We start from the raw sequence: 13445 nt of genomic DNA, 5'->3' as shown, positions 1-13445 counted from the left end.
TTTCTTCAGTATTAAAGATTTTATTTCTGTTGACAAAAGTGGATGCCTCCTCCAGTGTGTCAAATATTTTAGTTCCTTCAGAAAGATACACTTTGATCTTTGCAGAAAACACCAAAAGTGGCTTTAATATTGTTCATGTTCCTTGATCAATGGTAAGCAGGATTTTTTTTTTACTTATTATTTTACTGGAATAATCACTGTCAAATCTGACCACATGTTCAACTATTTTAACAGGTGGGCTGGACCATGTTATTTTTAATGCATGGTAATATCAGGTATCTATGTGCCCTTTCAATTACAAAAGATAAGGTTTCAGCTAGATCTAATGTTTTATACAGCCAGGTTGTTAGGAAGTTTTTTTATATCGTCTTCCTCATACTTTTCAGGTCTAACCTGGACCGAAACACTAAAGGATGAGGAGTGTCCATATTCATTAAGGATATCCACACCTCCAGGCTAGTTGCTCAGCATAATGCTTCTGAGATTATCCAAGTGCAACTAACTCTGGGCAAGACCGCAATCCAAACTGTAGCTTGCTACAGATTCCTCACCATGCCCCAAGATTCCCACTCCTCATTTCTTGATGCACTGGAAAATATTAGGGTACAACCTAACACCCTAATAATGGGCGATTTCAACTACCCCACCATTAACTGGGAAAACTACTCATGTACCAACTCTTGTGCTCAATGCAATATTTTCTGGAATTCATAAATTCCAATGCCTAGGATCAACTCATCCACACCCCCAACAGGGAAAGCAATATCCTACACCTGGTCATTACCAACATGTTCCACACCAGAGATCAATTCCTCGATCAGATCTGACCATAAACTAATCACCCTAAACATCCACATCCCACCCCCACCCCCCATTAGGGAAACCACCTTAAAAAATGTCTCCAAAGCCACTTCACGCTTCTTAAGACAGAAGTGGCAAACTTCACGACACCCATGCTGATGTACAATAGAGGTGTGACTGCTGAATCCACTTTATAAGCACTTACACAAGTGCATGGATCGTGCACAATCCCTAACAGAACCAAGATGCTATCCTCCAAATAAAGGAAGCCAATCTGGTGGTCCCCTGCCATAAACAAACTCAACAATAGAAGAAAGAAACTGTTGCAAAAAAAAAAAAAAAGTAAAATACCATGATTGGAGGAACTCCCTGGTTAGCCTCAGTAAGAAGATGAGATCCCTGATAAAATCCTCCAAAGCTCGTTACGAAAACAAAACTGCCACTGATTATAAAGACAACCACAAAGCATTCTATAGCTATATCAAGAATCTCAATGGCAACACTCAGATATGCTCCGAGTTACAGCATAATGGCTCCAAATATACAGAACCAACTGATATTGCCATCATCCAGGCAGATAGGTTCAGTGCTAACTTTACCCCCCTCTCATTCCCTAAAGGGCCCCCCATCGCTACACCAGAAGAATGCAAAGTTCCTGTAATCAAGGCTGCACAGGTAAAAAACACACTCTCCAAAGCCAAGAACACAGCATCCATGGGACCTGACAACATCCCAGGCTGTATTCTAAACAAACTACAGAACGAACTAGCACCCCACCCAAGTACCATGTTCAATCATAGCCTCACCTCAGGCTTTGTGCCCACTGAATGGCGCACAACAGTTATCCTACTCCACAAAGGGGGAGCCACCACGGACCCCGGGGACTACTGCCCCATTAGCCTGACGAGCCTGGTCTGCAAGGCTATGGAACTTATAAACAATGACACTGGTAATCTACAAACTCTCGCCCTACCCAGTTTGGGTTTGTAAAAGGCAGATCATGACTTCTTTGAAGTTGTCACCAAAGCCGTAGATGAGGATAAGGTGGTTCACACAGTCTATCTAGATCTTGCCAAGGCTTTCGATACAATCCCCCACTCTGGAATTATAGATAAACTCACTAAACTACATATAAATCCCTATGTCACAAGATGGGTTGCCAACTGGCTCACTGACAGAACCCACACTGTGAAAGTAGCAGACTCCAAATCCGACTTCAGACCAGTGACAAGTGGAGTACCACAGGGTTCAGTCCTGGGTCCTCTCCTGCTTGGTATCTACTTCACTGAAGTACAGGCTAACACAGAAGGTCTTTGGCTAACTAAGTTTGCAGATGACTGCAAACTAGGAGCCATAAACAAAACTCCTAGGGAAGTGGACATCCTACAAAGGGGCCTCACTGAGACAGATGCCTGGTGTCAAAGCCATGGCCTCAAGCTCAATGCCAAATAGTGCCTTGTCATCCCTTTTGGCAAAAACTCTGTACCCATGAACTACCACATAGGCAGTAGTCTAAATAACACCGAAAGTGTGATGAGACCTTGGGACACAGGTGGACAGTAGTCTTGCCTTTGATAATCACATCACCACAGTAGTCAGGAAATCCTTCTACGTGGCATACCATCACAAAAGGTTTTTCATCCAGGAAAAAAAAAGAGGTCATTGTTCCCCTCAACTCGTCACTCATTAGACCCATTAGAGAGTACAACACCCCTTTTGATATGTACCTCACAAGATATCTACAACAACTGGAAAGGCCGCAGAAATACCTAACAAATAGGATTACCGGCCTCAAACAGATGCCCTACGCAGCCAATCTCAAAAAACTCCAGTTTTACTCTGTCGCATATTGCCTACTCAGAGGCGATCTCTGCCTAACATACACAGTTAAGTCAAACTCAGAGCTGTTGGACATGCTCCACTTAAAGAAATCCCAATCCATCCGAGCTACACGCTCTAGTGACCTAAACCTTGTCACCACGATAAACAGAACATGCTGGAGGGATAGATTCCTGTCCTAGAGACTTCCCATACTCTGGAACAAACTACCTATCTATATCAAACAAAGCTCCTCATTAGCGCTCTTCAAGAAAAATCTTAATGATTGGATGGGAGACAGGAAATTCACCCCGGGGATCACTTCTGTGGCTCTGCTCGACAGGGGCACAGGAAAATAATTTTCTTGGGTGGTGAAAGCCAGGGTACCGTTTGGCTAGGCTTATATAGGCCCTAGAGCCAATAGCCTAGTACCTACCTATGAACCATAAATTCTAATGTTAATTCATCTCAGTCTATTTTCTAAATCAACTTTATATATCAGCCAGTTATATTTTTTTAAGTAATTCAACCTGAGACTCGAATTCAGTTATTCTCGCTTCATGATTATTTAAAGTTTCTTCCATTCTGCTGATGTGTGCACTTTGTTGTTTCATGAGAATTTCTAAATGTTCCATCTCCTTTCTGGCCTTTTCTTTGAAACTTTTATTTTGGTATCCATTTTGCCCCTTTCAAACAAATCATCCTACATACTAGATATTAGTGACTTGATGTCTATTTTAATACAAGAATCCTGAGTACCATTTCTTGAGTGGTTCACGTTGAAGTCTATCCTCTCTTTCTTTACCAAGCAGTTGAAATTCTGGCAGAAAAATTACAGCTTTTGAAGAAGTTAAAGCTATAAGCTATAAATCTTTTATCTGACTATTACCAAATAAAATTAGTTAAGCATCTCCAAATTTTAATATTTTGATTTTTTGTCAGAGAAATTTTTTCAGTCACAGAGCAGTTGCTGCTCTCAGTCATCTTGGCCATGCCCCCTCAGCCTAAATACTTCTGATGTTCTCAGCATCAAAATATGTGCACTACTTGCTAAGCCAGTGACATTACAATGCTCTGTCTTCTCCTCCTTCCCTCAATATACAGATGAGGCTTATCACAAATATGATCAGTATTTATCAGACTTCTGTATAAAATCTTCCTGTCTCAATTACTTTCATGTGAAGTGAAAAGGAAAAAAAAAACAAGGCATACAGCACAGTATGTCAGGCACAAATGGGATGGACGGACATTCATATATATATATAGTAAAAGAAAAGCCTCTGTGATGAACTCCATGCAAAATACAGTGTGAAACTTTCTTTAGAACTCACCTGATTGACTAGAGAAAATCCATTTCTTCTCCACATCCCTGCATGAACTTGGGCAGATAAAACCAGACATCTCAGTGGATGCTCTATCAACATGGGTGGACTAAGCTCACTCTAGAGGGGGAAAAAATCAAAATAATAAACTGTCTCACTGAAATATAGCATACACTATAATTCACTTTGTTCAAAGTCATCATACCCAACAAATTTAACACAAAGTGTATATATCAGTTTTTACTGAAAAGAAAACAAAGCATTTATCTTCTGCCACTGGGATTACTAAATAATTTTTGCCTTTTAATTCCTGTCTAGCAAGAAGTTTAAAACTATGTTGTAATTAATTTCATATGGGAGAAAAAAACTAATTTTCAGGACAAAGTCCTATGAAAGCATACTCTTCTACAAGTATGAAGAGGGTTCTCTTGAGGACATGTTCTCAAACTAAATTCATCACAAAAGGGAAATCCGCTTAACCAAAGTACAGAAACCTTAGAGACAATTTTATTAAAATGAATGTGCAGGAAGAAAAGCCCTATGGATGGGGCAGGTAGGTAAAAAAGCGTTGGGGGGGGCACCTCCCAAATTAAAAACTCAAGTTTGAGTTCTACTTCAAACTTTTTTTTCCTACTTCTTCCCAAACTCAGCTGCAATCCGAACTCATGCCATTGAAAGCCTCATCACAGAAATTAGTCCAATGAAACTCAGACAAAATAAGAGTTAATAGGTTCTTTACATACATATCTTGCAAATCTTAAGTCTTTAAAGGAACGTCTCCTAAATCTATTACTCCACTAGTCATCCTGGTGATGTCCTTTACAGCATGTATAAAATGAACTTGTGGGTATTGTTTTTATTTGAAGTCGTCTTTGGAAGCTTTATACTTTTCAAAAACAGATGCATAGAAGTAGTGGAAGACATGCTCAATGGTGATCATAATTTGGGCAGTATGCACAGAATCCTGTTTTTTTTCTTTCTTTTTAACTAGCACAACCCTTATAAACTAATCATGCTATGCTTTGTCAACAAAGATCTGACAACAGTCTTTGCCCACAGTACCCTTAACCTGAAGAATGTACTACGCAATCATCAGATGGCTATAAAGGTACCAGACCCAGAAATTATGTTCAAAACTTTCAAATGGTACACTGTTGCAAACACAGTATCTCACAACAGAAATGTTGCACGGGAAAATGAAGTAGTCTACTGCCATATATCCTGGGTCAAATTAAAGAACAGTTGTATAAGTAAACATAATGAAGAATAGATATTCAAATGATCACTCCTGCAGTAGCCTAAGTTATGTGGGTTGTGTCCTGCATAGAATATAACAGAAAGCCATCTTCCATGTCCCTGTCTTCTTTAGGAAACCTAAACATATGAGAGAGGATTCTTCATATCTTGGATATCCACATACAACACAGTTACCACCTTGACAAATGAAAAGCTTCAAGGCACCTTCCAAGTTCTAAGTGCCCAAATTGTTACTCATCTTGAGCTGAGCTGTCAGGTTTGAGCGCCAAGCCATTTGGAGCTTTCATGCCAACAGAGATAATGAGGCTAAGTTCCGAGAGGACAATGCTAGTAAAAGAAAAAAATTACAAGTATATGCCCTGTTAAAATTGTAAACATAAAATAAGGGAGATGGAGGGAGGATGTGGCTTAGACAACTGTACAGTCTTCATCATTATGATCACTTCTTCAAGTAGCCAAAGCTACATGGGTACATTACCACAGTTTAGAAGAACTGGGAGGAGGAAGGAGAAGGGTCCAGGAGTCCCTAGAGAATGGTCCTAGCAAAGCCTGTCCTAGACCTGCAGAAGAAATCTATTTTATAGTGCTTTTTAAAAGTATGCACAGAGAACAAAGTTAATGCTTCTAGAATACAACCCTTTCCAAGAAGCCAAAGATGAAGCTAATGGTCTGAGAGTGAGCCTTGACCATGCCTGGAATAATTTTGCTGAGGTGGGAATACCAAAAGATAACCGCCTACAACAACCATTTGGAAATAATCTGCTTTGACACAAGGTTGTCCTTTCTTCAAAAATGAACTGACCAGAAGTTTTGAAAGATTTTCTTCTGTCAAGGTAGTAGCTGTTTTGTATATGGATATCAGAGGTATGAAAAATCCTCTCTCTCTCTTATGTTTAGTTTTTCTAAAGAACACAAAGACATGGATAGATTTATTTAATATAAATCTGGATACCACTTTAGGCAAAAAAGAAGGATTCATTCTCAAAGCAACCCAATCTTTATGGAAAATGAGATGCAACTGTGCCACCATAAGAGCTTGCAGCTCAGATACTCTTCTTGCAAGGCTCAGAGAAATAAGCAAGGCTGTCTTCTATGTTAAAGACCTAGGATGGTAACTTGCACAAATACTGTAAAAACACAGAAACACCAGCTCTGAATGGCTACTGGTTCTTTTATTAGCACCAACTAGAAAACTTCTTCCATTTGTTAATAAATTATTTTTTCTAGCAGCAGGGTTTCTTAATTCCATTAATAGCTGGTGCATATTCTGACAACAGGTGTCTAAAAGGCATTAAAACCCTATCATCCAGGTAGTCAATTGCCATTTGGGCTTGGGATGTACCAAATACCCAAGATCTTGTGTGAGTAAATCCAGTAAGTGAGGAAGATGTGGTAATTACCACTGGCCATTTCCAAATGAAAGGAGAACCACTGTTGCCTAGATTCTTGGGGAATTAATCTTTAGGGGTGGAAATCTAAATATACACAAACTACTAGAGAATAAGGCACATCCAACAACTGGAACCTCTATAGAGGTTCCTCACTAAAAGAATACAAGGTGTAAACAACATGTTCTTCTTATGCAGACTGCCTCAAAGCTCTATCCCTGTATTCTGTCTCCTATGGGCTGCTGACGGGAGATTTATGCTTTGCATACATGCATCAACGGAACCCACTCTCATGGACCTCTTGCATATCCTCAAAATAAACAGCACAAAAATTAGCTGCTCTTAATACTTAAACCTTCCCTGTGATATAAGCAGGACCTGCTGGAGTAACAGGTATGTACCTCAGACACTACCCCTTCTTTGAAACAGGATCCCCATCCAAGTGAAAGAGGTACTCCCTAACCAAATTCAAATGTAACGTGGACAACTGGATGGGGAACAGGAAATTAATCTCTAGTTTGACATCTATGTCTCTCTAATGGACACAGGCAGTCGTAAATGGTTCATTTCTGAGGTGCCTGCTTGTAATGTTTCATCTCCCAAGCCCTTGCTTACACTTATCAATGATATCATAACTTATCAGAAATTTAGCATGCATGACTAGGTTAAAAATGCCCTGGTGGACGTTAGCCTAGTACACACCTATGAACTTAAAATGAGAAATACTGTAGATGAAGTAAAACAGAGGGAAAATAAAAAAATAAATATATACTGTTGGTAAGGGCAATGTAATCTAACTTGAAGTCTAGTACTAGCAAGAAATACTAAAATTTCATTAAAAAAACAGCAGTAATATTTATTGAAGTCATAATAAACATATTACATCTTAGTAGATGGCTAATTATCAAGGAATGACATTTAAAAGAGCTGTATTAAAGTGCAAAACTTAAGAAATCTATGAAGTACTGGTAATGACAGTGCCTTTTTTATTGCTTTTAACAGATTACCATCTCTGTGCTGGACAAGGACAGTTTTAAATTATATCAATATGTGACATTTGTGACTTGAGCTCTAAAGTAACTTTGTGCATTTATGCTTTGTGTGAGAAAGAGAGAGAAACAGACATGGGTTTTATGCTTCAAATGTGTCTCATTGCCCACAGAATTTCAATTTGGCAAGCTGGTATTTATTATTTGATTAGGTGCTTCTGAGAAATGAACTTTAAAGGTGAAATTACATTACAATTAAGGTGGACAATGAAGATGTTATAGGTTCATAGGTTCATACTAGGCTATCTGCCCTAGGGCATTTATAAGCCTAGCCAGAGTATGTTTGGCTTTCGCCACCCATTTTAAATTAATTTTGCTATGCCCTTTTTCGAGGTTAGTATACTGTGCCTCTGTCTAACAGTGACACAGAAGTGATACCCGGGGTAAACCTACGATCTCCCATCCACTCATCAAGATTCCTCTTGAAGAGAGTCAATGAGGGACTCTGCCTAACCTGGACTGGGATTTTATTCCAGAGTGAAGGGAACCTCTGGGTTATGAATCTGTCCCTCCAGCATGTCCTATTTATTTCAGTGCTGAGGTTCAAGTCTCTCAAGCGTGTAGCTCAATGGGATTTGGATTTTTTGAGGTGCAGCATGTCCCTTAATTCCGGGTTGGACATGGCCTTATACGTCAGGCACAGGTCACCTCTGAGCAGGCGGTATGCCTCTGAGCAGGCGGTATGCCACTGAGTAGAGCTGGAGTTTCTTTAACCGGGCAGCATATGGCATCTGTTTGAGCCCTTTGATCCTCTTGGTGAGGTACTTTTGGGGTCTTTCCAGTTGCTGCAGGTGTTTGGTAAGGTACATCCCAAAAGGGGCATTGTACTCGATTATGGGCCTGATGAGGGATGAGTAAAGAGGCACAATGACCTCCCCTAATCTAGATGTGAATCCCTTCATGATTAGGTGGGCTATATAAAATGTTTTTCTAACCACTTTGGCCACGTGGTTGTCAAATGAGAGACCGCTATCAACTTGGGTCCCCAGGTCCCTAATTACTTCTTTTGTACTTAATGAATTACCACCTATGTGGTAATTTGTGGGCACTTTGTTTTTGCCAAAGGGGATGACTATACACTTTTTGGCGTTTAGCTTGAGGCCATGGCTCTGGCACCAGTTGTCTGTTTCTATGAGGCCCTTTTGGAGGATGCTTGTGTCGGCTGGAGAGTCGATTATGGCGCCCAGTTTGCAGTCATCTGCGAACTTGGTCAGCCACAGTCCTTCCTTGTTGGTCTGTACCTCCGAGAAATATATACCAAACAAGAGATGTCCCAGGACTGAGCCTTGTGGGACGCCACTTGTAACTGGTTTGGAGTCTGACATGGCTCCAGCAATTCTAACCATGTGGGTTCTGTCCTTGAGCCAGTTTGCAACCCATCTAGTGACATAGGGGTTTATATTTAAGCTGGTGAGCTTATCTATAATGCCTGAGTGGGGTATTGTATCGATGGCTTTTGCGAGGTCCAGATAGGCTGTGTGGACCACCTTCCCTTCGTCAATGGCCTTGGTGACTGTTTCAAAGAAGTCAACCAGGTTTAAGAGGCAGGATCTGTCTTTAACAAAGCTGAACTGTGTAGGATCCAGTGTCTGTAGGACCCCAATATCTTTATTTATGAGGTCCATGATGATCCTTTCCATAGCTTTGCAGACCAAGATAGTCAGGCTTATGGGGCGATAGTTTCCAGGGTCCGTTGAGGCACCACCTTTGTGGAGAGGGACCACTGTTGCTGTACGCCACTCTTTGGGTACATATCCTGTAGTAAGGCTGAGATTGAACAGTAGTTTTATGTTTGGGTTTAGCTCTTCTTGGAGTTCATGTAGGACGCAGCCTGGGACACCGTCTGGTCCCATTGATGCTGTGTTTTTTGCTTTGGAGAGGGCGGCTCCCACCTGAGCATCTGAGATGTCAGGGGAGCAGCACTCTGCTGGGATAGATATTTGCCCTTTTGGTGGGGGGGGAGAAGTTTGCGCTGAACCTGTCAGCTAGGATGTTGGCAATGTCTGTGGGATCAGTGTATTTTTTGTCATTATGGACTAATTCTGAGCATATCTGAGAATTCCCACCCAGGTTTCTAACATAACTAAAGAAAGCCTTGTGATTATCCTTAGTGTCCTGTGCAATTTTTCTCTCGAAGCTGGCCTTTGACGATTTTATGAGTGCCCTTAGTTTTTTGCTAATACTGATCAGAGATGCCTTCCCTTTTTGGGATTTTGCTCTATCATGTAGTAGCTTCCTCCTTCTATTGTATAGTTTGTTTATGGCTGGGGTCCACCAGACCAGTCGTCTGCCTTTGGAGGATTGGGTCTTGGTTTTATTTGGGATTGCATGATCCATGCATTCCTGAAGGTGTTCATAGAATGCATTTATAAAGGATTTTTGGTCTGGGCGTATTTTCCACAGGCCCGGGGGCTTTGAAGGATTCCACCTCGGTTTTGAGGAGTGTGAAATTTGCTTTAGAGAAGTTTTTCACTGTGGTTTTCTGGGCAGGGGGTGGGGTCGGGATGTGAATATCCAGTGAGATCAGTTTATGGTCTGATCTTACCAGTGAGGGATACACTTCTGGTCTGGAGCACAGAGTCCCCATGTTGGTGATGATCAGGTCCAGTATGTTTTCCCCTCTTGTGGGAGTGGTAACAAGTTGTTCCATAGCATTTGAGTTTATGAATTCTAGGAACCTTTGGGCGAGGGTGTTGGAGCTAGAGTAATGCTCCCAATCTATGTTTGGGTAGTTGAAGTCGCCCAATATAATGGTGTTCGGAGAGACCTTCATATTTTCCAGTGTTCTCCGGAAGGCTGAGTGGGGTTCCTGGGTTTGGGAGGGTGGTCTGTAGCAGGCTATAAACTGGAAGGCCATTTTACCCACTGTTAGTTGCACATGGATAGTCTCTGATGCTTCGTGCTTTGCCACCAACCTGGAGGTGTGGGTATCTTTGATGAATATCAATACTCCCCCTCCTTTTGTGGTTCGGTCCAAGTTTTGGGGCTAAAAAGCATGGTATGAGGTATAACCTGGTAGTGCTGGGGTGCTCTCGGGAGTCCTGAACCAGGTTTCTGTTACTGCACAGATATCGATGTTCTCCATGCTAAGGAGAGTTTAGAGTGCGTGCATCTTGAGGTTTAGACTTCTAGCGTTGAGAAGCATTACTCTTAGTTTCTTATCCCTTGTGATACCTATGGAGGTGGGTTTGTCTTTTGAGCCTTGCCTAAAAAAGGCACTATGGGGGTAGCAAGAGCCTTTGCCAATATCCGAAAGCCCAGGGGTGACAGGTGCAAGCCGTCCCTAGCAAAGCATCGTGGCTTGTCGTGCATATCATCCCAAGCTGACAGGCATTGGATCCCCTTTGAATGACACCAATACTTAAGCCAATTATATAGTGCATCAGTCAATAATCTTCATTTATAATATGATTTATAACTGTTTTAAGATTGTAATACACATTCCATGTCTTCATCATCCTGAAGAAAACATTTAGACTGGCTTTAAAGATTTTAACATACTCAACTGATCTTAAGAGGTTAAAAGTGTCATGACGGCTTAATAATCTATTCGTCCTCTGTAATTCCTTATCAATTCGCTCCATGCAGTTCACGATCTTAAACATGAATTTCAAACACAAGTTAAAACAAAAGATCTCCTCTCAGTTTTCTATACAAAAATACAAATTTACCTTTCTTACAATGACAGTTGTTCTATATCCTAGCTTAGTAATTCTTCTCTGTACATTTTCTGTCCTATTATTTCTATAACTACACACACACACACACACACACACACACATGTATAACGCACAGTTTTCTTGAAAGTACCCAAACTTATCACCCATATTCTAATTTAATTCTAAATGTACTTCTAAATGTTAAAATATTCACTTCGAGACACTTGTGTATCCACTTATTTTTAAACTACACTATGTCATTTTTACCAGACTAAAAGTTAATGTTTCCTTCAACATTTATTCCTAAATCCATAAACTAAGTCACCTTTTCTCACTTAGTGATTTATGAAATACTAAATTCCTTAACTTACAGCATCAAAAGCTCACGGAATTGGTTTTAACATGAATGCTTCATGTTACTCCTGGTCCAAGAAAATAAATCTGATACACCCTTCTGAAAATTGTAACATTTTCATTTGTAATCATCTTCCTTAATTTTCTGTCATTAGTTTAGATACTATAAAAATGCTGTTAATGAAATAAAAAGCCTATGAGGCTTAGATAATGTCCACAGATTACTTAATTCGGGTAACTGAAGTTGCACAATTTAGTATAATAGAAGCTTACTTTACATTTTATTTTCTACAACTTCTGTAAAATTGCATTAGAAACTTTTACTACTTTCTCAGAAAAGTAGTCCTTTCTACATTATTTCCACACTGATAAAAACTGTGTTAATTTCTTCACTCAGCTTTTATGCTGTTCTCTTCTAGACTCTTAAGTAATCCACAGCACCTTCAGTTTGTTCATTAATGAACCTTGGCCTTTTTCTTACTGATTTTTATGTGTTTTTCCTTGACCTTTTCTGAGAACTCTTACTATATTATGCGATACTGACTTCAGCATGCTTTTCCTTTCCTATTTCTGCAGCTAAATTAAAGGGGTTGAACAATGCAAATAAAGATCTTAATCATCACTGTTATTATCTTGGTGCTGGTTACCTCATGTAGGATTTGATCCTAATATTGAGGTGCTAGCACTCTTAAAACAGCAGAGCTTGTATTTATGCATCTGTTTACGAAACTTCCATTTAATGAGTTATGGTCTTATACCAGACTAGGTTTACTCCATGTATTCTTTCCTACTATTTATTTCATCTTTGTCATTTCCTTTTCTGCTTGTTCTTCACAAGCTAGATATCAATACTTGAAGAGATCTGTCTTGCCTGACTTTCAACAAAATAAACATCTTTATCATATTCGATAATTGTTTTACTGTCGGAGTGTTCTTCTTTCACTTTAGTGGCTGAATTGCTTTAACAGTGTCCACTATCTTTTGCTCATATGTCCCTGAATCACAACTTTTTTCATCCTTTTATATGTCATTTTGCTATTTTTTAAGTTGTTCTGTTTCATTAGTGCAATCCTTTACAGTATACACAGACTGCAACTGTAAAAAGTTTGATTAACAAAATGAAACTGCTGTTATAGTTCCAATTGCAAGTTTTCACATTTACTTAGATGCATACAGATTCCCACAAATTCAGAATAAAATATAACCTTGAATACACCTAGAAATGAGTTTACAAAGAAAACTGTCATCAACAGTATCACTATAAAAAATAATAAATGCGATCAAAAGTGCTACTGGCAAAAGAAATGAATAAGCGAATGCTGAATCACTCATAGTTTATTAGAAAACTGCAGTTAAAATACCATAAACGCTTTACAATAAAATTTTGCGTTTTCGTCCATATAAATCAGACTTCTTCAGATGTGTGACTTAAACCTCATTACAATTATTTTATATTTAACCTACAAACCAAGAACCAATACATTCAAAATACCAATTAAGGAATGAACCAATGCTGAATTAGAATACATGAGTATTCAAACAACCTCATGAATATTTAATTATTCAACATTCCCATCATGTTACTACTACACTATCTTTCCTAACCATTCCATATAATAATTCATAAACATTATAAAATTGAACATCAAATCATTTAAAATCCAATAAATACTATAGCAATAACCCATGCCTGGGTGTGGGTAATGCTGGATTTACCCACGGTTGGTGTGGTTTGGTCCCGAGGCGGCCCGAGGACCAAACAAAGCCAACCGTGGGTAAATCCAGCATTACCCACAC

The 13445-nt window shown here is 39.6% G+C and overlaps 1 protein-coding gene across 3 annotated transcripts in view; it reads right to left on the bottom strand.

Annotated features, from left to right (window-relative positions):
* UBR2 (ubiquitin protein ligase E3 component n-recognin 2) overlaps nucleotides 1-13445 on the bottom strand; it is a 5196118-nt gene that overhangs the window by 3016239 nt on the left and 2166434 nt on the right. For all 3 annotated transcript variants that reach the window (XM_044061864.1, XM_044061881.1, XM_044061872.1), the window contains exon 17: nucleotides 3951-4061. In XM_044061864.1, coding sequence (XP_043917799.1) covers nucleotides 3951-4061 — 111 coding nt within the window. The remainder of the gene's footprint in view (nucleotides 1-3950; nucleotides 4062-13445) is intronic.

Source organism: Protopterus annectens, chromosome 1.part0 (genome assembly GCF_019279795.1).
Source record: "Protopterus annectens isolate FY-2018-M chromosome 1.part0, PAN1.0, whole genome shotgun sequence".
Lineage (NCBI taxonomy): Eukaryota > Metazoa > Chordata > Ceratodontiformes > Protopteridae > Protopterus > Protopterus annectens.
This window is presented reverse-complemented; position numbering and strand designations above follow the sequence as displayed.